Genomic DNA, 24,877 nt, shown 5'->3' on the forward strand with positions numbered 1-24,877 from the left:
CTGTAAAAAATACCTTAAAAATATATGTACTACCAAAAAAACGTTAAAAAAGGTACCTAAATTCAGAAAATTACCTTACAAATCTTTAATTGTTCGATTTTTATTTTATACTACCGTTTATTTAAGTTACATATTGTACATTTTGTATAGAAACGTTCAAAATAAATTTAGTAAAATATTTTAAAAGTTAAATCTGTAAATAACAGACCTTTCCAACACTGTTAACCAGCCGAACTTAATATATTAAAAGTTTAAGTAAAGAAAATTACATTTAGTGATACAAGATGATACAAAAAACAGGTATAATGATAATAATAATAATAAGAAACGAATATTATACTTAGATTCTAAATAGGGGTGATTGTTATTTAAAATAAACCAGAAAACTAAAACCCATAAAGGAATAATGGCAGGCTATAAACAGCTGTAAATATAGTTTTACTTCTGTGCACTGTACTTGTCTGTACTTAACACTGGGCAGCTAAGCGCGGCAACAATCTAACCCCCATCCCGTGACCATCCCCCGAACCCCCTCTCAAGGACTACCCCTGCCCACCATCGTATAAAATCCCACCCATGCCACCCCCTTTGGCTCTTCACTTTGCCACTAATGGGACATTTGCAATTAAATTACTCGAATAAAGCATGTAAATTGCCAGTGAATGGAGGCAGCCCTGGCTAACCTGGCCAACCAACCCCTCCAGAAGCCCCTCCGCCTACGCCCCTGGCCAGAGGTGAAAGTGCGGAGCCAACGGTGCGTATGTGTAATGTGCTTGGGCCTGGCTAAGTATGCTAATATTAAGGTAAAACACAAAAAAAAAACCCAAGTATATGTATGAAATGTATAAAAAAAAATGTATTATATATATATATATATGTGTGTAAGAAAGCCAAATGATAAATTACAAGTGAATTAAAAATTAAAGCAGCGATTTACACCCTCCTGACTTTCCGACATTTAAAGTTTTTTTTGGTAGAAAATTTAAATTGAATTTTGGGCACGGCATTCCGCTGTTGTTTACCTAATCATTCGATGGGTGGTGGGCTGGTGAGAGAAACTAAGGAGAGAAAAAAAAAGGAGGAGAGGAAGTCATGCCGCAGACAAGGACGAAACCGGAATCACAGCCAGGACGAAACCATCGAAATTTGACCAGCTGCCAGAAGTTTCCCCATAAGGGGGAAATTCTCTCTGTCATCTCTCGAAATTCTCCCGGTTTCTCCATATTTCTCCGGCTTTCTCATTGCCTTCTCCCACTTCTGCGCAGTTCAAAAAACTCTCTTCAAACAAATTTTAAAATATCCTTAACAGCTGTTTAAAATTTCCCTTAAACTGTTATACGAAAATCATGGCGGGCTATTCGAAAAATCACAGTTCATTGAACTGTGTTAAAGAAAAAGTTGTTATGGGTTTTTAAAGGTATTCTATTTCGACAGTTTTTTCATAGTTTTTTTCGTTGTTCGTTCTACCAATTACATTTGGGCCGTGTCTTATCTAAAGCTTCAAGTCACGATTTCAATTTGCAAGCGAAAAGAGCCCGAAATCGATCTATTGATTTCATATTCAGCACTCAGAGTGGACGACATAAATCAAAATGTGGTTGGACAGATGGTGACATAAATGAGACGGAGTCAAAGGGTGTTGCAAATGGAAGAATTGAGAGGGATTGCCGGAAGAATTCGTTAACAGTTAGAAGACATACCGAAGTCAATTGGTCTGGTATTACATATGAGTATTATGGTAATTTAATAGCGCCCCCTCTTTGCCTGCGGTGACAACGCCTCTGCCTCTGGTTCTTTTTCGCTCGACGGCTTCGCTGAGTTGTCTTACGGAAATAGCTGCGATTCTGAAGTCTAGACCCTTGAGATCCAGCCAATTAATCAGCTGATGGCCCGATGGGGTAATTAACTCAAGTAGGGTAGACCTCTTTTTTAACAGACATTCTGTTTCTGAAAAATTAGGCGTTTTTTAACACCTCTCGATGGCATAGATAGATCAAAAATATCCATATCATCCATATATTCCGTATATATAAATTTAATATACTAATTATATTAAGAGGGAAAAATAACATTAAATTAAATACGTTTATTGCTTATAGCAGTATTACAATGCAATTAAAGTCTATTTCCTAAAAATAATGACTAAGGACTCAGAAACCAAGGGTTAACCAGTTCTAAGATAAAGGAAAACTAATAAGAATCACCACTAAGGCTTCATTTGGCTCATTTGCTACAGCAGCAGCATCAACAGTTGCATGTTGCAGGTTGCAATTGTATCAGCAGCAACATCTGTGGTCCTACTAACAAAATCAAGACCAAAAGCTACAAAGAAATCATAACCAACTAAGCAACAGTAGCAACAACAAGGAGCAACATCGACTGCTAGCAGCAACATCAACTGCTAGCAGCAACACCGACGCATTACGCATGCGCAGCAGCAGCAGCGACGTCGACGGCGACGCTGCGTGGCCAATATTAAAATAAAAACGAGATAGGAAGTTAACATGGGTAAGTTGACGTTTTAATACCCTACAATAATCCAATAAACCTAATAAAATGAATTTATAAAAAAAAAACAAGTATGTTGTAATATATATGTAATTCATTTACATAATATGGGTAGTAATGCTATTTTAAAACTAAAAAAAATGTTTCCGGCAACTTAAAATTGTTGGGGATTGGTTGACTTTTTTCTATATACTATAGCATAGTAGAAAAAAATTAAAATACATAAAAAAATATATAAGTTTAAAATATATTTATTTATTTATTCGCCAACATTAAAGTACCCAGTTAAGGACTCGAAATCTGTTGGCGAAAAAATAAATAAATATATATAGAGACATATATCAAATATTTATATTAAAGCTATAAAATGACCTTATTCTGAAATATATTTAATCTATAACATATGGTTTTTTTGATTAGGTTATCTGTTGTTTATTTTATTTTATATTATATTTTTTTACCAAAATGAAAACACTTTTTTGAAAGGGTGTGGTATAAGAAGTCGGGACTCGGAAGCGTATATGTCTTTTGTATTAATTGCTGATGTTGTTGTTGTTGCCGGCGCCTCTGCCGCGTCGCTGCCGCACCTCTGCCGCCGTACCGCGCATTGAAATTCGATCGCCGAGCGGCAAACGAACTCAGAACGTTGCCGCTGCGCAAACGCAAAGCACGCGCCCCAAAAACTCACACACACACGCACACCGAGACGCCACGCCCCCGCCGCCCAACCGCCCATGCAAGCCGGCTTGCAGGAATTTTTCGAAAAAAGCATTTTTTAAATCCCAGTTTCGAGCTTCGAAATCAAGTTCGCTGGAATTTTTGGAAATCAAATTAACACTTCGTTACCTCCACGCATTTTTTTCTTTTGTGCATCTTGTGTGTGCGTGAACAATTTTAAGTGCCAGCAATTTGTGCGGAATACAGCGTAAATTACACGAAAATATTCAGGTAATTCACTCAAGTTCAAGTTAATGGTCAACAATAAGTGAAAACTATTTTTTAAGTGACTGTGGGTTTTTTATTTACCGATTTAAATGACTAAGCAAATAAGCAAGGACACATATAAGTAATAAAGTTCATAAAAGGAAGAAAAGAAATAACATGTTCAATTAAATCTAGGAGTTTTCAAATAATTTATGCAAGACTTTAATTATTTTGAAAAACAAAAAAAAAGTTGTTAAAAAAAGCCTATTTAAATAAACGTATTTTATTAGGTGTACAATAAAATACGTTTATTTAAAAAGGTTTTTTTAAGTAGAGATTTTCAGGCTTTTCTTAAGTTTAAAAAAAAACCATTGTCCTTTTTGATAAGAAATTATATTCATTCAGTCAAAAATAAAAATGTATTAGTTCTTATAAAATACGTACTATTTTTATACGATTTAAATTTTTTATTCAAATTTTTAAAGCAAGAAAATCAATTACAAAAGGTTTCTTTTAGTGAAATGTTCAATAAATTTACAATCCCAACGCCTGACTGCATTTAAAATTCACGGGCAAAGCTAAAATAATAATAAAAGTAAACAAAAATCGTTTTTATACCCAATATAATACCACATAAAAGTAAACAGAGAGCGTTTCATAAAAATGTCTCTGAAAAAAATATTAGGAGTTCAGCGACACTTGCCAGCGAAATTCCGATTGCACCTGTTCGAGAATCTCGAGTGCTCCTTTTCTCCTTTTCCCCTCCTCAGCTGTCATTTAAATAATCGAATTAGCCCCGAATCTCCCCGATAAACCCACAAATCCAACTCCCCTTTCTCCCCAATGGACTGAAAAGTGGACAAATACCTGATCGGCATACCAAAATAGGGACCAAGTGCAGTTAATGCCATAGAACCCGCTATGAAAAGCGGGACGAAGGGGCCTTGAGTTTTATGCCTGCATTTCAATGAGCTGTGGCTCTGAGTAATCGAAAATCCAAAACAAAAGACCCCCGAAAACCCTGCGGCAATGACTCAAAATATTATTGTTTATTTTTCTTCGTTTTTTTTTGGCACTACCAGCCTATATAGCATATAGACAAGCCCAATTTCATGGGCCTCACGTTGGTGGCTCTCCGTTTTTGGAACTCGGAATTTTGGGTTCACTCGATAGAAAGCAAAAGTTTAATTATTACGTTTGTTGCGCAAGACAATTTCGTTTTCATTGCAACTTTCTACCAAAAAGGGGCTATTTAATTGGTTGTACTTTCTTGAATGCAATTGGTAAAATATCTACAAGGTGCACCTATGAATTATTCATTTTCAAATCTAAGAAAGGTAGTTTTAAATAATAGGTTTTAAATTGCTTTTGAGCATTTGATATTTTTTATGTAATATACTTAAAATACTTGACATTAAATGGTTCATACCTTATAAAAAATGATATGTGTGTATTAGAATTTCCCACAAAATTAATAAAAATCCATAGCATATATTTAAAAGATACAACACATTTATACATTTGTACTTGCATACAAAAATGTGTTATATATTATTATTTTATAATAGATTTCAACCAAAACGTTTATTATAAAAATTATTTTTTTAGTCTTTCTACATACATTTAAAGATTTAACCAGAAAAATACGAAGGATTTTTGAATTATTTTATTTTTTTTAATATATATTTATTTAGTTCTAAAATATTCTGAAATTTATAGTATGTTAAGCTGATTTTTCGCAGTATAATATATAAGATATCTTGATAGTAATCAGCTGATGGTGCTGCCATTCCAAAACTGACCTTCGTTGGGGCCGTTACGACGTTTACTGACCCCAGGTTTCGCTTTCGATTAACACTTTTTAAATACCAAAAGTGGTAAGGATGCGCAGCCAGCCAGTTCCAGTTACCAGATTTTTATCCTCCTTTAATTTTAATATACATTTAGTTGCCCGACCAAAAAGAGATTGGCACGCTTGTTCTCACGCTTGTCACTTGGCCATAAATTTAAAAGCGGACCCCTGCTAACAAAAGAAATTTTAAAAACGGAAATATCTGTGCGATGCCTCAAACCAAACTGGATAATTCACCTAACTATTTGTGAGGTCTTATTGTGCATTGAAGACGACAACCTGTATGCCGATTCTAAGCCATTAATTGGGCCATTTGTTTTCGGCAATCGTTGCCAAGTCGTTTGATTCATTTGCGGTTTATTTCTGGACAACGCCAATCCAATTGACACAATGACACATTTTTCTTGCCTTGAAGGCGGCTTGGGTATATAGCATATAGCATTGATTCGATCCGATCACCGATCGACGATCGACAATCACCGATCAATTGAAGCCCTGTCTTGATTATAAAATTTAGGCATGTTTGATGCTTCATGCTTTGCATGTTTGTTTACGTGATTGAAATTCGTGAAAAGTCCAGGCCATTGAGTTGGACACCCAATAAACCACATGAAAGACCCCTATCCTCTTGGAAAAAATAATCACCTCGATCTATCAGTAAAATCGAACACAAAAAGAAAATTAAATGCGTTACATTCAGGGAAAAATTGAGTATTTCGATGTCAAATCAAGAACGAATTTACTTGATCCTAGAACAAAAATTTCAAATGATGACAAAATAATTCCACACCGAAATAATGGATTTGAGAACGAACGTTCTTGATCTAAGGACTTAAAATGAAGTGATTTAAGAACGACACAAGATTGTTTTTAGAAGAAAAAATTCTTAATTTAAGAAACAACATTTTTAAGAACTTTTGTTTTCAAAACATTTCTACATTTTTTCTGGTTATAAAGGCAGAGTTGCTTGGAAAATACTTAAGGCAGACCTTAAAACCTTATAATCATTTAACAAAACTAATGAGTATTACATTTCAATTGGAACTCATAAATAATATTGAGCCAAAACCCACTAAAACTCTATTATTTCTTTTTTTTCTTGACAGACACTAATAGGGGTGATTTATCAATTTATGTTTTATTTATGTATTAACATTTAGGCTTTATATAAAGTATAGCTATCAAAGTGCCATTAGTCAGAACAAAAAATGAGCTGTAAACACGGCTTTTATTCAAAATCGCGATAGATTTATTTCTTTGTGGCAAATTTCAAAACTTACCGCTCCCCCAACCAATTAGTGTTTTTTTCGAAAGCAATTAAGCGGGAAAGATGCTAGAAAAAAAAACAGATGTTATAAACCGATTTACATTCGACAGTTCCAGTTTGCAAATCAGTTGAATATATTCTTTTTCTATCGAGCGACCTCCAAAAGGGGTCTTAAACCTTTTTTTGGGGATTACGGGGGGCGGATGATCAATTTGTCATGCCGCTTACAGAATCGTGACTTGTACGAAAATATTGATGGTGATTAATATTATGCGTATCGATATCATTATCTGTGATTTATTTATGTCGCCCATTCGTCGGGTTCTTCCTTTGTTTGGGTTTTTTTTCATTTGTTCGTTTATTTCCCTATAATTGATTACTCATTCTTGTCCGGCGCCATATTAATAGAGTACCTTAAAAATCGAATTGTTTAATTTGGCAAACGGAGGAAATAATTGAAAAAACACTTGAGCTTCCTTTTGGTTTCGTTTTCATTGTCTATGTGATCGAAATATTAATATCTAATGTATTTTGATGGCTAGTATTTTTACTTCCCGAATATTTAATACACAATTTAAAGAGCCTTTTATCCCTTGCATGACCTGACTTTTGACACTTTTTGTGAGGATGGCCCATGTGACAACTTTATTACTTGGGTATCTTCTTTTTTGGTCACTGTCACGCCCCTAAAGCCCGAGGCCCCAAAAGTACAAGACATCGATTGCATAAGGTGATATATAGTGCATTAAATTCATTCCTTTTTTTGCACTTCATTCGAGTGCTGTTTTTTTTCTTGCGATATTTTCAAGGGGGTAAACGTTTAAGTCGGGACCTGAGTTCGATTGCATAATGAAAGCACACGCAATGTAAATAAAACAACAAACAACGAACAATGTTGGTGGGCCCTTGTCTTTACTTTTTTGCCTTTTTTTGCCTTTTTTTGGGCTGTGCAATTTGGTTAATTTACAACTTAATTTCTGCCATGGTTTTCAATTTATCGTCGCCCGGCTGAAAATTTCGTACATTTTAATTTGGCCTGACAATTATGATAAACGTTGTTGGTCATTGGTTATTGCAAGGACGCCTTTTTTCAGCCTTATTTCAGGCATTTTTTTTTTTTGATCCTTGTCCCTGCCTTTTTGCTTATTCAGCATTTACTCCTTTTTGGGTAGACGATTAATAGCTTTTTTTCTGCCCGATTTTCACTTTGTCGTGCAACACGCTCATTTAACGCCAAGGAGTTTTCCACCTGGCGGCTTATTGATTTCGGCGGTCCAATTAAAATCGAGCACTCCTGCCTAATTACATCGTCGGCAAAAATCGGGCGGTTGGGGGTTAATCAATGCAGGCCTTAACCCTTCATTGGGCTCTGGTTTTTATTTTTTTTACGCTCGGGAGTTTATGATATTCTTTAGCAAGCCATAGTCTCTTTTAACTTCAATTTGAAATGATAAATTTATTATATAATTGCCTATTAAACAATTGCTTTAAATTTAAAGAAAGTGCTTAAAATATTATTTTTTTATAAACAGTTTATAAAATTAATATTCGTTTAAATTTCAATTGAAATATTACATTAATAATATAACAATCTATCATTATAATTTAATAAAATTGTGCTCAATATAAGAAACAAATTTAAAATATTATTTTTTTATAACAAATATTTTTAGCATCACATTTTATAAAGTCAACATATGTTTAAAATGCGATATATTAAGTTGGGTATACATTGGGTTAACCAAAAAAAAAAGAGGTGCACTTTTCCGACCTGCAGCAACTTCTAATTAACCGCTTGGCTGCCAATCGAGGGTTTAGTCATCGAATAATCATTCACCGTATGGTTTTATTTACTCCTCGTCAATATTGTTTTGATTTTTGGTTGACAACTGCTTATTGAAAGGTAATAAAATAAAATCAATATATTATTAATAAATTTATGAGTTGTAAAATCACTTTTACAGCCGATTTCCTTATGCCCCCGAAACACTCTGTAAAAATTATAATTGCGCCTCGTTAAATAACCAAGTTTACTGCCACACAGAGTCAATGGCCAAAAGGCTGAAAACAACGACAACAAGATAAATATTTACTAAAACATATCTGAAAATATTGAGATTCCTCGAAGTCTTCATCATTCTTGTTGTGGTCTTTCGCCGATGGACAAATCAATTTGTTTTTAAGCCATATATAAATTGAAAAATGTCTTGATATGGCTAGAATGCTTGGCATTAAAATTGCTAGTAAATAAAAGCACACTGAGAAAAATTGGGAAATTCATATGAGCTTTTAAAAATAATTAAAAATTAGTTTTCTATTAAGGCATAATTGCTTTTTAAATCTATTGTTATGATTTAGAAATATAATATATTAGAAAAACATTATTTTTCACAATATATTGTTATCATTGCCCATGAAAAAATTTCGAATTTGACAAGAGTTTCTAGGAAATAAGTTAAAAACATCACCTTAAAATACCCTTTATTCAATCCAAACCACTTTAACGGATCTTAAAACACCTTTTTTGTCAGTGAACTCTTGCTTTTTTAATGAGAATCGAACCCGAACATCTGCATATATATTTTTAGCCCAGAAATCTGCGCTCGCCTCACGCCCAAAGCTTTCGCATTTAATATTTTGATTTCGTTGGGGGCCGGACCAAGTTCAAGTGCCCGGCGTAAACCCGTTTATGCAACCGATTCCCCTGCCGGCGCCCTCAAATGTGCGTAAACTAGATGATGCCATTAAAAGTAATGTACGAAATTGAAAAAACCTAAAATGAAAAAATCAACCAAGGGTCCAGGCCGCCACCATCCATCCATTGACAGTTTAATACATTTTTTTCTTCGTTTTTTTAACGCCTTGACAAGCCAGCAAACATGTTTAACATAAAAGATAAGCCCCAAAGGAAATGACAGCAGAGCAAAAAAAAAAGTAGTTATTTAAACAAAAAGTGGCAAATATACTTGCATTTATCCCCGTCTGTCTGGGTCTCATCGGAAATGTGTGTGCGTTTGTGTGTGGGCATGAATTTATTTATAAAGGGCACCGGCCATAAAGTCGAAAAGCGGATCAGGTGGACGTCCTTGCAATCTGTAGTTAATGCACCAAGTACTGCTCACAGTGGTGGAAAAGTGGGGGAAAAGGATTTATCATTATTAAGTAAAATATCCTCAAAGGGTAGCACACAAAATGATGTATCTTTATGAGTAAAACGCGAGCTTTGGAGCAGAAAAGCATACAATTAAAGCTGTAGTATGCATCTTTTTACCAAAAATCGGTACTGTCGTGTAGATGTTTGCTAAAAACTTAGTTTATGAAAAATCTACTTAACAAAATATTATAAAAAACTTACTTATAACCGATTTTTTTTTTTAATTTTTTAAATATTGTCATATAAAAAAAGACTAGCATTTTATAAACTGAATATCTAATAATAATAAATATAAATATATAATTAATAATATAGATCTGTGATAGTTTAATGAGTTCCACTGTTTGGTCAGCCCGAAAACTCGTTTGTTGATAAAATGTATTCGATTTTAAGCCCTCTGCCTGATGCACTATATCATGTTGCACGTCTGCTTTCTAGGCATCTGGGGATCTGAGAATCTGGAATGGGGCTGCGACACTTGACAGCGACCACCAAAATGGGCGTTTTGCCAGTGGGTGTGGTAAGTAGTCAACACGGAGGTCGTGGACCGCGAATACTTAATAACTTTTTTTTTTCGTTTATTTCTTTCCCCGCAGCTGGGATTTATACTCCTGCAAATGATGATATCGGTGCGGGGACATGGTCGTCTGATGGATCCACCGGCCAGGAATGCAATGTGGCGATTTGGCTATCCCAATCCCGTAAATTATAATGATAACGAGCTATTCTGCGGTGGCTTTGCGGTCCAATGGGAGAAAAATAAGGGTCGTTGTGGTGTCTGCGGCGATGCCTATCACGTCAAGAAGCCAAGACCCCATGAAGCTGGCGGGCAATATGCGAAGGGCATCATCTCTCGTTACTATACCTCTGGTCAGGAGATCGATGTGGAAGTGGAACTAACGGCCAATCATTATGGTCGCTTCGAGATGTTCCTCTGTCCGAACAATAATCCGCGACAGGAGGCCAGTCAGGCCTGTTTAGATCGGTATCCATTGCTGATTTCGGGCAGTCGGGAGCATCGATATCTCATTCCGCGCGATGCCAAGAAGAAGGATATATTCCGGTATCGGGTGCGACTGCCGCCATATGTCACCTGCACGCAGTGCGTCCTGCAGTGGACCTACTATACCGCCAATATGTGGGGCACCTGCGCCAATGGAACCGAAGCCGTAGGATGCGGCAAGGCTGGTGAGCGTCTCACTTTAAGTTACAGAATATACATTACATTTCTACTTAGAAAACTAGTTGAAAGACCAAAAAAGTCTAGACTTTATAGAATTCTGATTAAAGAAATATTTTCTAACATCTTTTTTTTTTACTATTAATGCAAATTCTAGAAACCTTCCGGAATTGTGCAGATATAGCCATCGTCTCGAACACCGGAGGCGGTGTACCGCCAAGTTTCGCCAACAACAAGTCACCATATCTGCTCTATTATCGCGATTATCGGGCTCCACCGAACAACAACATCTTTCCACTTATTGTGCGGTAAGTAGGGGATTGGTAATCTGGAAATCTATATACTATCATAACCTACAATTTCTGAATTCCGAACCGGTACCAAGGCTTTACTATATGATTTTCGACGTATTTCTTCAATAATCTTCTCAGATTTCTTCAATAATTTCGTTAATTTTTCACTTTTTATTAGGTTTGTTGTATATTTAATTTATTTTTTTAACTTTTTTCTTAACAACTCTACTTTCCAGTTTCTCTTTATACGCTTGCTTTCCCAATAACTGTTTCCGCTTTCATTTAACCAATGCAATGTTCTTTTTAGAACATTATATGTTTTGTAAAGAGATCTGCGATTTAAACTCTTGCTTTGGTTTTTAGCAATGCCACGCGGCATGCACGCAAGCGAGGCAAGGCTAAACCGCTTACCCGCTTACCCGAACCTGCTTAAAACCGCTTACCCGCTACTCGCTCGAAAACGTTTTTCTAGCCTAGTCGAAACTGCTTCCAAATACAAAAACCAAACAATCATTCAGCTGGATTTCCGCCCAAATCGGGTCAGAGTTCATAACAAAACGGGTAAAGGTAAATTTTTCGACAGCCTAAATTTAAGATTTTAAACGGTTATGGTAAACATATGCTTACATAAAGACATACAAACACTGCTGTATATATAGAAATGCTTAAATAAACTCAAAACCAGTATATACATATATGCATTTATATTGATTGGCTTAACCGCTTCTCCTAACCGATACGGAACCGAATCGAATTGGCTATGGGGCATAAACGGTTCACATTGCACATGAAATTTTATTAACATTGATCGACTTGGCATCGCGGCGGCCCAGTAAGAAAACAATAAATTCGAAAATGTAAGTCAGAGCTCGAACACCGAATCGGTTATCGGAGTTTATGTGGATTGATTTTTGTATCTTTCGCTTTTTCCGTTGCTTGCTTGTCTAGCCATTATTGTGCTATCCTATTTTCTATGGCATAACCCTCGTTTTGGTTCGTTTAAGGATAAAAATCTCACAAGTTTGGACAATTTTGGAAAGAATGGGTTTCGTTTTGCTGACATATGATGTGTTGTGTGTATGAGATTGATTGGTTTTGTAGACGGTTCAGCAGCTAACATCCGGATAGGTGAAGGCCATGATCAGAACTAAAATAACAGCAACTTGGACCATTCCCACCAGCACGGTTTTGAGCAACTGCAACCGTACCTTGGGCTCTACGCGGCTTTCGATGGGCGACTGGGGCGCCACTCGACGTATGACATTCCTGGTCTTCTTCGGTTTTGGATCAGGTTCCTGAATCTCCTGCCCGCGTACCTTCGCCTTAACCTCATCAAATTTCTTTCGCTTGACTAGCCTGGGACTGGGATTCGGTGTATAATCGGGGGAACTAATATCCGTTTCCGTTTCCTGTTCTGTAATTTTATTTTTCCTCGGCGATTCAAGCTCCGTTTGCGTGGTATTATGAACTTGGCTAGGACATAATAGAGAGGCTCTCGCCAGTTGGTCCCCCTGGTCTGCTGATCTTCCCACTTCATTGACCCGCACCGAGAGGCGTGAATAGGCGATGGCTCCGCCATAACTGGCAATGGATCCTCCTCCGCCTCCCGCCTCTCGTGTGGCCACTTCGAGTTGCTCGGCAGTGCTGCCAGCCAAAGGTTTGGACTCCCCATAGGCCAGGCTATTGAAAAACATGGTGTCCTGATCCAACAGGTTGAAGGGTCTTCCAGCCCCCGCTATAAGTGGTCGCAGTTGCTGCAGCAGTATGTTCGGGTTCTCCCGTAACTTCCGGAAATTAGTTCGGTGCAGGGGATCGGCTTCCTTGTGCGTTTTCGAGGCCAACGATGATAATTCCTCCCTGGGAACTGGTAAATAAAAGCATTGCGAATCATCGGCCGTCTTCAATTCGTTCAGGGTCTTGGTCTCCACACGGAACTCCTGGACCAAACCAAAATGATGAGCCATGGCCACGCTGCGAGCCCTTTGCGGACGCTCAACAATCTGTTCTATACTTAGACAACACAATTTGGTGATGGGCAGTTCATCCAGTTGATAGGGACTCGTACGTGGCGTATAGAAACGGGTAGATGATTTCTGGTTCAAATCATCCACGATTACCATAGAGCTTCGTTTCTTAGGCGTCGAGGGCTTTGGTATATTCGACACCCTTAGTGTGGCCTCCAGTTTTTCGCTCAACTGCTGAAGCATTCGTATTTCATGCTGCAAAGCAGGCAGATTCTGGCACACCTGATCCAATTCCAACTGGCGCTGCTCCTTGTGGCGCTGCTCGTGCTCTAACTGCAGCAAATGTCGCTGCCTCTGACGAACTTCCAGCAGGCGGTTCTTCAAACGCTCCTGACTGGTCATCGCCTTGGCCTCGAATTGCTGTTGCCGCTGCTGCATGGCCTCCAATGTGGGACTGTCCAACTGACTGGTGGAACTCGATGACTGCGTTAGACCCTCGATGGGGGATAGAATGCAGTCGCCGTAATCTTCGCTGCCGCCCTTGCTGCGCAGTGCCTCCTCGGAAATGGTCAATTGCAGCTTCGTCGACTGCAGCTCCTCCAGAAGGAAATCCCCTTCATTCGCCTCGTTTACTTGCTCACAACTATTGCGCAGCCTTCTAGCAGTCAGCAGCTCCTTGACCTTCTTCACCGGCTTGCAAAGATATACGAAACTCTTGTTCTGATCATCTGGCAGGCGAATGGCCTTGGCCAACTTGATCTTGTGGCGTTCCGAGAAGCTACTATTATCGCTTATTAGGCCATCTCCATTGGCCATCATGGTCCTTCGAGCCGGACTACTGCTATCACTGTCCTGAGGCGAATTCACCAAATGCATGGGCTTATGAGTACCCACAGGGATGTGTGACTGCTCCACTTTGCCCTCAGTCTCGCGACCCAATCGATTCTGCATCCTATTGGGCGATTTATCCGACTTGGCCGGCAATCTGGCTACCCGGGGCAGAAAACTTCGCTGTCTTCGGGGAGTAGTGTTCTTATTGGTGGCATTGGTGCTTTGTCCCAATGGCGTGGCGGGGACGACAGCCTTTGGGGGTTGGGGGTAGCGTGGTTTCGGTGACAACTGGTTGCTCCAATCCTGCCCAGCTGGCGGAGCATTGCGATAGTTTTGAGCTAGAACAAAAATTGTAGTTTATGTATTAAATGATAATGGCTTTGGTTGGTTTGTCAGGATTCTTGAAATCCTTTATCCACCGACTTATTACATTAATTTATATATGTTATTATTATAATATATACTATGTTATATTTTTGAATTCCATATGAACACTTTTAAGACCTCTAGAGGTTTTGGAATGTGAATTAAATGTAATGGGAAAATAAAAGAGATCAAAAGAGATTGGCCATTACTTTAAAACACATTTAAGGGATTTCCAACTTGGAGATAAAAAGATTGGTGGCTTAACCTAGAGCATCTACTCACTGGTGGGCAGTCCCCGTGACAGCATCTCCGTCCGGGTATAGGTCGTCTTGCGGCGCACGGTCTGGGTGGCCGGAGTTTGTCCCTGGGCGCCAACTTGACCCTGCGGTTGACCCTGAGCCCCTGCGGCGGTGGCCTGCATTTGGATAACCTGCTGCAGTCCCTCGTTTCCCCGATCCATTTGGCGCATCTGGTTGAGACGATTGCGATTCATATTCGTTGCTGCTGTCCGGCGATCTGTTGCGACATCTGCGATCTTGGGCGGTTCGGAATGTGGAGTCTTTGGAGCTTTGTATTTGGTTGGTGATGTTTGTGGAATGCTGTCGAGTGCCTTGAGTAACTGTATTAGTTGACTGATGAATTAAACAATATGTAGACAGGAGCTCAGATGACGTCCATGTTTGGGAATAAAATCAGACTGACAGTCCAGTGACAATACGAGTATAAAAGCTACTGCGATTAGAATTAGGCTATACCAAGGAAAAGGTGACCCCAAACTTTAATTTTACAGACCATAGCTTTATCAATTGAACTCTTATCTTAAAATAGTTTGCTTTCAAAATCTATTGGTCAATTTGTTAACTAATTTTTAGGCTATTCATTTCAAAGTTTACAATGCATTATAAAAAGGTGACCCAAATTTGACAAATTTTTAGCTGTTTTTTGAAGTGCCATAACTCTAAGTCACCATATTACCCACATGTTATAAAAACCCATGGTATTGCTCCATCGAATAGGTTAGAAAGTAAAATTCTTCTATATTTATCGCTACATAAACCACTGTTTGTTCAGCGTTTCGTTATCACTGAGAAATTCGGCCAACAGGGAGTTGGCCAAAGCACGCTTTTGCAGCATTTCGTACTGCCGAAGATTGGTGTCCCCCATCGAGTCCTTCTTCACCGGCAGCCCCTTCGCCATCCCATTCCTTTTTCGATCCTTTGAAAGGGGCGTGGTTGTGGAAGGGGTCGTGACCGATCGAGCGGCCATCGAACTGCTCAATTGCCAGCTGTAGGAGTTGCTCGTGGCCAAACGAGCTGGCGATTCAGCGTTGCTAGGACGTCGGACCCGACTGATTGGCTGGCCAGGATCGCCGAACTGGGAACGAAAGGGAGACTGGGCCGCTTGGACGGCCTGGATGCGCTTGTTGCTGTCGGAGATGGCATTACCGTAGCTAATCCGCAGTTCCGCCAAATAGCGACGGTACGCGGCTCGGCGACGGTCCTCCTCGAACATCTGCATCACACAGTAGTCAATTTTCTTTCCTAGCTGGGTCTCCTGATCCTGATCCAAACTGGGAATTTTTTTTCAAGACAAAAACAAAGCTGAGGGGACAAATAATTTTAGATTAATGTTGTGTTAGGGAAAGGGCAGGGGTCGGTAAGTTTGCTAAGTTTTCCAAATTGTAATGAATGTTAAACCATTATTATATATTATATATACGATTAATATGTTGATTAAATGACTTAGTGGTGTTAATGTTAATAATTGTAATGGAGTTGATTCTTTATCAGATATAGAACATACAACCGCTTACATATTGATTTAATGGAAATATTTTTTGTAGTTTTGAGATATCATTCCTTTGATTTATGGTTTGATGTTGAATGGACAAGACAAACCCCTTTATATTTTTGTCTTATAAACCTTAGAGTCTCCGTTTTTCTACCCTCTCCGGTCTGGAAGTTTTTGTTATTGAGTTCGTTCTTATACTTTTAGTGACCAGAAGTGCATAGGTGCCCCAGCCTTCCGATCCTTGCCCGGCATCGACAACTGGTGCGAGATCAACTGCCTGCGCTATCCTCCCAATTGTCCCGAGGACGCCTGTCAATGCCCGTAAGTATAGTTCCCATTTTAGGTATACCAAGAATGAACCTTTTATAATAAGGATTATTGTGTCATATGACAGTCAGGAGTGCTATGCCATCGGACAGTATGCTGGCCAAGAGGGAGCCGATACCTACTGCATGGATAAGTGCCTCAACTACGAATCGGAGTGTCCGAGCGACAGGTGCCGCTGCTACTAATCCGCTTCAAGGATCACTGCGGATTGCGAGCTACAGCTGTGCTGCCCACCCATTGCCCACCAGGAGGATAAATGATATACAGATACGAGTTCCAATGAATTGAATTTAATTGACAACATATGAGCTGATTCGTTTGAATTTCAATGGATTTGGGATGGCTGAGAAGTGGGTCCACTGGGTTCTTTAACTACTTTTTGTAGGACTCGTAGAGGAAGGGTCTGGTGAATGCCTCAAGGAGTTCGCGCTGCTCTCGCAATCGTCGGGTCTGCGCCACCGGGGTCTCCGAGCCGTCGACGTAGCGTCGAGCACGGAAAAGTGCCGAGACCGTACTGCCCACCTGTCGCCAACGTTCGATGGCCCGGGATTCAATGTGCAAGGGATCGGGCATTAGTTTGGCCAGCTGAACGGATCCTAGCTGGGAAACGGTTTCGCTTGGTGGCTCCACAGGCACAACGGCTTCCTCCGGGGGGTTAACTGACATCAAAGAGTCACATAATGGTGGCAATGGCATTGTCTGACTGTTGATAAGCACCTCGGCACGCTCCTCACGAGCATCTTCATCGCTATCCTCCAGCGGCAAGGCGGCACTACTGCCATTAACCAAATCACGAACATGAGCAAAACTCGAGGCAATTCGACGCAATGACATATCCTTATCCTTAGGCGGCGACGGCAGTGGCGGCGTCGAGACGGTTTTCGTTTTCAAAGGGATGGCTTTCGTTATCGCAGCTTTGGTGCCAACCGAATCGCCACTGGTACCCTGCTTCTGCCGCATCTTGATCAGATTTATGCTGGAGAACTTGTTGCCATAACTACGACGCATCTCGGCGCGTTTGCGACGCGCCTCCTCCTGGGCAATGGCCGCCAATTGGTCCCTGGCCATTAGATGCTGCGCCTTCGACATGGTCTCCTCTCAATCGGGATTGCGATATGGGTAAACTCGGGTTTATAGAAACAAAAACGCTGACCGAAATGTGCGCTGAGAATTTTGGGTTTCGGATGTGGTTCGAATGAGGGTTGGGAATCGGTAGCTAAAAGTGTCTATGTGGGAATCAAAAAGCTACTAGGATAAGTTACTATACGTATTAAAGTATTTCCAAATTTAGAACCTTGGCTTCAAAACACTTCATCTGAAGAACAACCCACTTAAATCGCTTTGAATCACATCTTTAATAAATCATCTTCATCTTAAGCATAGTCTTAACTTACTCATACGGACTTTTCCTCCACCTCTGCTCGTTTATATAAAAAAAAAAAGAGGTATGTTGAATTGGGAGAGGGTTTGCAAGTCAATTTCAAATTATAACAATGCAAACTAAGGTATATGTCGGCAGCTCAATTGCAACTGAGCCAAAAAGGTTATCTTTCCGTTAAGTGAAATATTTCATCACTATCACTCAAGGTAAATTAGAATATGAATCTTTTAGGAGCAAAACAAAAGTCTAAGGAGTTATGCAAATTAATTGCAATTCCATGAGAACTATCAGTTATAAATATTTGTGTGATTTGTTTTAAGAATGCATATTTTCACAAAAAGTAAATTAGAATAGGAATCTTTCAGGAGCGAAACCAACAAGTAAATAATGCAAATTCATTAAAAATCCTTGAGAATCATCAGCATAAATACTTAAGATATTCTAGAAAATGTGTGATTAGTGTGAGGAATGCATTGCATTCCTTGTGGCATTTTCTAATAAGGATTGTATAACAAATCGTGAGAATTTTTTCCTTAAACATTACTTGTACAAATATTTAAGATATAATAAAAAGTTTCTGACAACTGATTGGCGTTGAGAATGCAATGCATTACAAATTATCGGTACCTTAAGTATGCGCTAGAACTGCAACCGCTTTTTCTGGGCCAATCCATTGCCCCTCACTGTGGTCTCGACCAGCTTTCGTTTCAGTGCAGGCTTCTCCTCGCCGGCCTGCGGATTGGCGCCCTCCTTGGCGGCCAAAATGGCCGAGGGCATGGGCAACTTGGGGCCCACCGTGGGAGCGGGTTTATTGGCAAAGTACGGCATGCTCAAGGCTTCCCGGCAGGATACTCGGCGCAGTGGATTCATGGCGAACAGTCGGCTCATCAGGTGGATCAAATCATGTCCAGCGGCTGTAAAGATATTCTCCAGTGGATTTCCCGGGAAGTTTCTGAACTGCAAATAGTCATGCAGCTTGCCCAAATGAGGCCAATCCGCCTCCGAAGGTGTTCCCAGGGTGGAAAAGATCCGAGTCAACTGGTCCAGATCCGAATCGCCTGGCATGAAGGGCACCCGCAACATCAGTTCGGCCATAATGCAGCCCACTGCCCACATGTCCACACCGGTGCCATATTGCCGGGCTCCGAAAAGCAATTCCGGCGACCGATACCAACGGGTGACCACGTGGTGGGTGTAAATGCGATTCGGTGAGCCATACGATTTGGCCAGACCGAAATCACCAATCTTCAAGACACCATCGCTGTTGACCAGCAAGTTATTAGGCTTTAAATCGCGATGGAGTATCCAATTCAGATGCAGATACTCCAGACCCTTCAGCGTCATGATAGCATAAGCCTTGATATTCGCCTGGGTCAGGATGATCTTAGTGTCCTTGATGATCACCTCCAGGTCGGTGTCCATGAAGTCGAAAACGAGGGAGACATTCGACAGCTGTCCAAAAACGTCGACCAAACCAATGATGTTCTCGTGCTGCAACTCCTGCAGGATCTTGATCTCCCGCAGAGCCGTCCTGTTGATGCCATCGCGTGCATCCTCGCGGGATCCCTTCTTGATCTTCTTGACGGCCACAATTTGGCTGGTCACCGTGTCCCGGGCCTTATAGACAATGGCAAACTGAAGCCGCAGCCGGTAAGTGAAATGCCCATATTAGTTTGACAGTTTTTTTAGCCTCTTTTGTTTGCACAGAACTCACCTGACCCTCGCCGAGGAAAGACAACTTGGCATAGCGATCCTTCTTGTCGTTGGGATTGGGCAGCATCGTTGGAAAGCCTCATAAATAACACAAAAACAAAGAAATGCCGCGAGGACAAACCAAAACAATTCAATTTGGCACACGCTATCGATGGCCGATATCCGATAGGCGATTTCCGATAGCAGCCGGCAAAAGGTATCGCGGTGCAGGGATGACAGTGATGGCTGTTTTCAAGCCAACACGTGTTGAAGCAGCTATGGCTACTGAATTATGATAATTAAGCCTGCGGTATAAAAAATAAATAGTTAACAAATTAAATATTTGTCAAAAATATTATTGGGATTCCCTAGACTGTTGTTAGATTACGGAATTGTTAAAAATTATACAGGCAATTTTAGCAATAAAAGGAACGACCTTATATGGATACCGTTGAATATTCAATCAGATTCGATTATTTGTAATGATTAAATAATGAGTACTGCTGATACAGAGTTGCCATGACTTTTTAATAACATAAGATAACAACTCTGATTTTCTGCTTTGGATTAAATTTTCAAAATAAATTATAACCATTATAAGAATAATTTATACAAATTACTATGATTATATTTTTATCAGTTAATTTTAATTTCCAAATCTAGCTTCATCTAGCTAGTTTCTACCGCCATTTTGCAACACCATTCGATACCGGTGCGCAACGCGTTGACAGTTTGAGCACTAGTCAACACTAGACAGGCCAGCATTTTTTTTACCAAAAAAAACTAGAAAACTTTCTTGTTTTTGTCGATTTAATTGAATAAAACGACGGCAGGATGGACGTGCGACCCAACCAGACCATCTACATCAACAACCTGAACGAGAAGATCAAGAAGGAGGAGCTGAAGAAGTCCCTCTACGCGATTTTCTCGCAGTTCGGCCAAATCCTGGACATTGTGGCACTAAAAACCCTGAAAATGCGCGGCCAGGCATTTGTGATCTTCAAGGAAATCGGGAGCGCCTCGAATGCCCTGCGCACAATGCAGGGATTCCCCTTCTACGACAAGCCCATGCAGATTGCCTACTCCAAGTCCGATTCGGATATTGTGGCCAAGCTGAAGGGAACCTTCAAGGAGCGCCCCAAGAAGATCAAGCCACCAAAACCGGCGCCAGGTGCCGAGGAAAAGAAGTGAGTATCTTACTCAGGTTCTTTAATATGTTGGTTGTTCGAACACAAGATATTATTGCCCTGTCATGGTCTTCCATTTGGACCAGTTCTGTCAAGTCTATAAAGACAGTTTTGGACATGCATTATATTGTCAAGGTCTTGTGGAGTTGTTTTCCTTACAATGTGGCCTATTTTCAGTCATCAGAATCTAAAAACCGTGTTATGTGCCTTTAAAAGCAAGCAATTCAGGCATTCTTTTCTTTTCTAAGGAGTTTTTCTATCAACTTCATATTCCTGATAAATATTTTACATGTTTGAACATAATTTTCTGCTTAAGACAGATAAAACACACGGTTTTATTAGCTTTTATTGAAATAGACAATATAATATCAACAATACAAAATTGAACAACTCATTTCGATACATTTTTCCACCATTACTGATGCTTTTTCGTTTTCCGACCCACAGGGACAAGAAAAAGAAGCCTTCGAGCGCGGAGAACTCGAACCCGAACACACAAACGGAGCAGCCGCCCAACCAGATCCTTTTCCTTACCAATCTGCCCGAGGAGACCAACGAGATGATGCTGTCCATGTTGTTCAACCAGTTCCCTGGCTTCAAGGAGGTACGTCTCGTGCCGAACCGTCACGACATCGCCTTCGTGGAGTTTACCACGGAGCTGCAAAGTAATGCCGCCAAGGAGGCGCTGCAGGGCTTCAAGATCACACCGACGCACGCCATGAAGATCACTTTCGCCAAGAAGTGAGCTCAGCACATACACAGATTAGGTGTAAATGCAAACGTCGCTCGCTGGGTGTTCAAGCAACTCCATTTATAATTTAAAGTATAGAATAAATATATACCTAAACAGATAATTTTGAGATTCTACGGAATGATGTTAATTAAGCTAAAGGGATTGCGTTTAGCAATCTGGAAGACCAGAAAGGCAACTATTTTCATCCCTTTCTAAATGACTAACTTGCCTATATTGGCAAATCTTTTCGTCTGGTTTTAAACAGTAGACCCAAAGTTTCTAACTCAAATCCTCCAAAATCTTTAGTTAAAACTGAATCCCCTTAATTCCATTTTTTAAAACAAAAAATCAGTTTGTTATACTTCGTCTTTGTTAAATATTTTGTACTTGTTTTTGTGTTAGGCAACAATATTATGTAGTGTTAACAAGAAACCAGCAATGCGTGGAAAACTGACCAGCAGTGTCGGTTGTACATATTTCCGTTCAGTTGAGATAGTGTATAGATTATTGTGTTAGTGTTGTGGTACAATGGTTTGGTTTTATGGTTGCAGCATCGCTAAGTTATAAGAGCACAGTGCTAGCGGACACGATGTGTAGTTTTCCTTAAATATGCCAAGGAGTATCGACCGAGGATAACGATTCATGTATAGTTTTAAGTATTATAGAACAAGGTTGAAGTCCGCCGTAACATCAACCTTATAGCAATTGAAAGTATTCTTGATTAGAGGGGTTTTGTTCCTTAGGGATATCGGTTTGGATCGATGGATGTATTAACGGGATTTCGGTATATGATGGTGTCTTAAATGGTATCTGAGGAAATCAAAGAATCAGCTTTATGCGCTAAACTGATCGTGTTCGTGTTCGGACATCTCGCAGATGACCACATCTTCGTTGACAATGTCACTGGAGGAGGCACTTGGCCCGGCGCTGCATGCGTCCTCGGATCCCAATCCCGCTCCCAGGTGACTGGACGAACGGCGCTGCTCCGCGGCGTCTGCATCCGCCACGTTGCCGACAAACTTCTCCATGGACTTGGCCAGCTTATCAGAGTTTCCGCCAACGAAAAGCTCCAGGACTTCGCCGCCCTTGATAAAGACAAAGGTCGGCATGCTGGTCACGTTGTACTCGACCGTAATGTCCTCGTTGTCGTCCACATTCACCTTGAGCACAACCGCACGGTCCGAATATTGCTGGGCCAGCTCCTCCAATTTTGGGGCAATAATTTTACATGGTCCGCACCAGTTGGCATAGAAATCGATCACCACCAGCTTGTCCTCGGCGAGGGCCAGCTGTTGGTCGAGATCGTCCTTGTTCCTCACCAGGTACACCATGATTGGAACTAAAAAACAAAAAAAAAGTTTGAAAAAAAAATTATAATTTTTAGAAAGTTTTTTTTATTCTTTTTTATTACTTTGAAATTTTGGAGCTGAACGACTGCTCACACCGAAATATCAGACCGAAATGAATAAGTTGTGCCCTGCCAATTAAAAGGAAAGTAAAATTCCTTTGAACTTGCCTACTTGGATTCAAAAAAAATATTTGAATGACATTCGGGGTGAGTTGAGGTGAATTAGTAAGACCACTGAAAAAATCCTTATTGACTTGCAGTGTTGAACAAACCATAACACTCGAGGCTAAAGAAATAGCACATTCATTAAAAGAATTTAATATTTAAAATAAGCCGTACAAATCATTTTTAAAAGTTCGCCACGACTTTAAAAATAAATATAACTGGCTAGCTGTATAACTGGTTAAACAAACGTATTATTTAAGAAAATTATATTTAATTATATTAAAAAATACTTTTTAAATCACTAGATATCCAGAATCCTTCCATTCACTTAACCCCATCGACACTATCTCAAACCCAACTCCCGACGACGTCATTAAAATCATTCCTTGAAAAAGCCCAAATTAAGTTTACAGTTTAAATTTAAATAATGTAATTAATTCCACACCTCAGACGAGCTAAAGGCCTTAGCCTATAGACTTAACTTTAAGCTAGCTTTATATAAATAAATAAATAAATCACTAGATAATGCCATACTATATTTAATTTATTTATTTAATTTAATTAATGCAACATAATCCCAAGCGTTATCTATCGACGTTAAATATGTAATTATATAATTGTTATCCTTTATAATTTAAAATTGCTTAGATATTACGGTGGGACATAGAAATCGCGAAATTAAAAAATACTACACATAGTATATATGTACATTTTTAATATTTTATTAATTAGTTTAACTTTTTAAATGCAAACTAATTCAATGCTGCGATAGTTTTGGTGTGGTGAAATAGTGTAACCCTTGAAGTGCAGCTTTTCGCTGCTTTTTCGACCACCTGGCAGCCCTGTCACGGCGGCCATTTTGTTTTTACCACCGCGAGAGGCGGCAAAATCGCGAGTTCGGCGTGAAAAATGGCGGGAATTCCAGTCTCCAATCCGCCATTTGGGGCCCTATAAAAGCCCCCCGGGGCCGCATGTGCTTCCAGTTCAGAATTTTGCTTCGAAAGGGTTACCGCCTAGCCGACAAAAAAGTACTACTTTCAAATAACACCTTTGAAACCCGTAATCTCTTCAGTAAATCCGTGAAAATGGCTTCTGTCCGCACCATGAACGACTACCACAAGAGGATCGAGGCGGCGGACGACAAGCTGATTGTCCTCGATTTCTACGCCACATGGTGCGGTCCCTGCAAGGATATGGAGAGTACGGTGAAGTCGTTGGCCAGGAAGTACTCCACCAAGGCCGTGGTCCTCAAGATCGACGTGGACAAGTTCGAGGAGCTGACGGAGCGCTACAAGGTGCGCAGCATGCCCACCTTTGTGTTCCTGAAGAACAACCGTCGTGTGGCCGCTTTTTCCGGCGCTGATGAGTACAAACTGACCAACATGATGGCCAAGTTGGTAAAAGCCTAGAAAAAATTATAAAAACCCAGTGATAAATCGTTCGGAGCAGGACTCTACACCTATAGATTTTAACCCATGTTCAAAGTGTTCTTTTTTTGTACTTGTCTTAACTCAACTATTATATATGATGTATAGCTCGTAAGCGATGTGGGAGTAGGAGATGCGCGTGTGGTCATAAAATCAGAGAAAAGCAGAAATCTTGGGTAAAACCCGAAAATCAAAAAAAAATGAAACGAAAAAAACCTAACCTCAATCTTCATTGAAACCATTTTGTATATGTATGTTATAGTGCGTGGAGGCGTGTCTGCGACATAACCTCTTAGGTCTGAGAATTGTATTCTGTTTTAAAATCAACTCGAAATGCCATTTTGGACAAACAAATTAGCTTTAAGGTTAGGCACTTAGCAATTCGATCAATAAATTGTAACCACTCTGACTATAATTAACCATCCAAGTTTTGTTTTTGGGTTGGGGTTTATTTTTCAGATCTTTACAGGTGATACACTCGTTTTTC

At 39.9% G+C, this 24,877-nt stretch overlaps 7 protein-coding genes across 8 annotated transcripts; 3 read left to right on the plus strand and 4 right to left on the minus strand.

Moving 5' to 3' along the window:
- The first annotated feature begins 3,145 nt into the window (after nucleotides 1-3,145).
- Nucleotides 3,146-16,762, plus strand: LOC108004765 (uncharacterized). 2 transcript variants are annotated; one of them, XM_017067807.4, is made up of 6 exons: nucleotides 3,146-3,456; nucleotides 10,144-10,225; nucleotides 10,302-10,893; nucleotides 11,043-11,193; nucleotides 16,335-16,451; nucleotides 16,525-16,762. In XM_017067807.4, exons 2-6 carry the CDS (start codon nucleotides 10,169-10,171, stop codon nucleotides 16,640-16,642), a joined length of 1,035 nt encoding a protein of 344 aa, XP_016923296.2. In that variant the 5' UTR covers nucleotides 3,146-3,456; nucleotides 10,144-10,168; the 3' UTR covers nucleotides 16,643-16,762. The 2 variants fall into 2 exon arrangements, with proteins under 2 accessions (XP_016923296.2, XP_016923297.2); XM_017067808.4 differs by lacking the exons at nucleotides 16,335-16,451; nucleotides 16,525-16,762 and adding an exon at nucleotides 11,542-11,760.
- On the minus strand, nucleotides 11,933-15,027 carry LOC108004764 (uncharacterized). Its single transcript, XM_017067805.4, has 2 exons — nucleotides 14,622-15,027; nucleotides 11,933-14,311 (listed from the first exon to the last, which is right to left on the minus strand). Exons 1-2 carry the CDS (start codon nucleotides 14,830-14,832, stop codon nucleotides 12,285-12,287), a joined length of 2,238 nt encoding a protein of 745 aa, XP_016923294.2. The 5' UTR covers nucleotides 14,833-15,027; the 3' UTR covers nucleotides 11,933-12,284.
- Nucleotides 16,726-17,653, minus strand: LOC108004766 (uncharacterized). Its single transcript, XM_017067809.4, has one exon. It carries the CDS (start codon nucleotides 17,544-17,546, stop codon nucleotides 16,830-16,832), a length of 717 nt encoding a protein of 238 aa, XP_016923298.2. The 5' UTR covers nucleotides 17,547-17,653; the 3' UTR covers nucleotides 16,726-16,829.
- Nucleotides 17,654-17,793: 140 nt separating this feature from the next.
- Nucleotides 17,794-19,719, minus strand: Cdk7 (Cyclin-dependent kinase 7). The gene is made up of 2 exons (XM_017090634.3): nucleotides 19,553-19,719; nucleotides 17,794-19,473 (listed from the first exon to the last, which is right to left on the minus strand). The coding sequence occupies exons 1-2, from the start codon at nucleotides 19,616-19,618 to the stop codon at nucleotides 18,478-18,480; spliced, it is 1,062 nt and encodes a 353-aa protein (XP_016946123.1). The 5' UTR covers nucleotides 19,619-19,719; the 3' UTR covers nucleotides 17,794-18,477.
- Nucleotides 19,720-20,269: 550 nt separating this feature from the next.
- Nucleotides 20,270-21,571, plus strand: snf (U1 small nuclear ribonucleoprotein A snf). Its single transcript, XM_017067515.4, has 2 exons — nucleotides 20,270-20,717; nucleotides 21,165-21,571. The coding sequence occupies exons 1-2, from the start codon at nucleotides 20,365-20,367 to the stop codon at nucleotides 21,460-21,462; spliced, it is 651 nt and encodes a 216-aa protein (XP_016923004.1). The 5' UTR covers nucleotides 20,270-20,364; the 3' UTR covers nucleotides 21,463-21,571.
- A 227-nt stretch (nucleotides 21,572-21,798) lies between these two features.
- On the minus strand, nucleotides 21,799-22,998 carry TrxT (Thioredoxin T). Its single transcript, XM_017067530.4, has 2 exons — nucleotides 22,862-22,998; nucleotides 21,799-22,789 (listed from the first exon to the last, which is right to left on the minus strand). Exon 2 carries the CDS (start codon nucleotides 22,779-22,781, stop codon nucleotides 22,284-22,286), a length of 498 nt encoding a protein of 165 aa, XP_016923019.2. The 5' UTR covers nucleotides 22,782-22,789; nucleotides 22,862-22,998; the 3' UTR covers nucleotides 21,799-22,283.
- A 940-nt stretch (nucleotides 22,999-23,938) lies between these two features.
- Nucleotides 23,939-24,809, plus strand: dhd (deadhead). The gene has a single exon (XM_017067521.4). It carries the CDS (start codon nucleotides 24,049-24,051, stop codon nucleotides 24,370-24,372), a length of 324 nt encoding a protein of 107 aa, XP_016923010.4. The 5' UTR covers nucleotides 23,939-24,048; the 3' UTR covers nucleotides 24,373-24,809.
- The last annotated feature ends 68 nt before the right edge of the window (nucleotides 24,810-24,877 follow it).

This window comes from Drosophila suzukii, chromosome X (genome assembly GCF_043229965.1).
Source record: "Drosophila suzukii chromosome X, CBGP_Dsuzu_IsoJpt1.0, whole genome shotgun sequence".
NCBI lineage: Eukaryota > Metazoa > Arthropoda > Insecta > Diptera > Drosophilidae > Drosophila > Drosophila suzukii.

Coding starts and splice junctions, on each gene's coding strand:
- LOC108004765 (XM_017067807.4), top strand. CDS start 10,169: ATGGGGCTGCGACACTTGACAGCGACCACCAAAATGGGCGTTTTGCCA. Junction 10,226..10,301: donor GCGTTTTGCCAGTGGGTGTG/GTAAGTAGTCAA, acceptor CTTTCCCCGCAG/CTGGGATTTATACTCCTGCA. Junction 10,894..11,042: donor CGTAGGATGCGGCAAGGCTG/GTGAGCGTCTCA, acceptor TGCAAATTCTAG/AAACCTTCCGGAATTGTGCA.
- LOC108004764 (XM_017067805.4), bottom strand. CDS start 14,832: ATGAATCGCAATCGTCTCAACCAGATGCGCCAAATGGATCGGGGAAAC. Junction 14,312..14,621: donor GTCACGGGGACTGCCCACCA/GTGAGTAGATGC, acceptor TTTTTGTTCTAG/CTCAAAACTATCGCAATGCT.
- LOC108004766 (XM_017067809.4), bottom strand. CDS start 17,546: ATGTCGAAGGCGCAGCATCTAATGGCCAGGGACCAATTGGCGGCCATT.
- Cdk7 (XM_017090634.3), bottom strand. CDS start 19,618: ATGCTGCCCAATCCCAACGACAAGAAGGATCGCTATGCCAAGTTGTCT. Junction 19,474..19,552: donor CTTTCCTCGGCGAGGGTCAG/GTGAGTTCTGTG, acceptor CTGCGGCTTCAG/TTTGCCATTGTCTATAAGGC.
- snf (XM_017067515.4), top strand. CDS start 20,365: ATGGACGTGCGACCCAACCAGACCATCTACATCAACAACCTGAACGAG. Junction 20,718..21,164: donor CCAGGTGCCGAGGAAAAGAA/GTGAGTATCTTA, acceptor TCCGACCCACAG/GGACAAGAAAAAGAAGCCTT.
- TrxT (XM_017067530.4), bottom strand. CDS start 22,781: ATGGTGTACCTGGTGAGGAACAAGGACGATCTCGACCAACAGCTGGCC.
- dhd (XM_017067521.4), top strand. CDS start 24,049: ATGGCTTCTGTCCGCACCATGAACGACTACCACAAGAGGATCGAGGCG.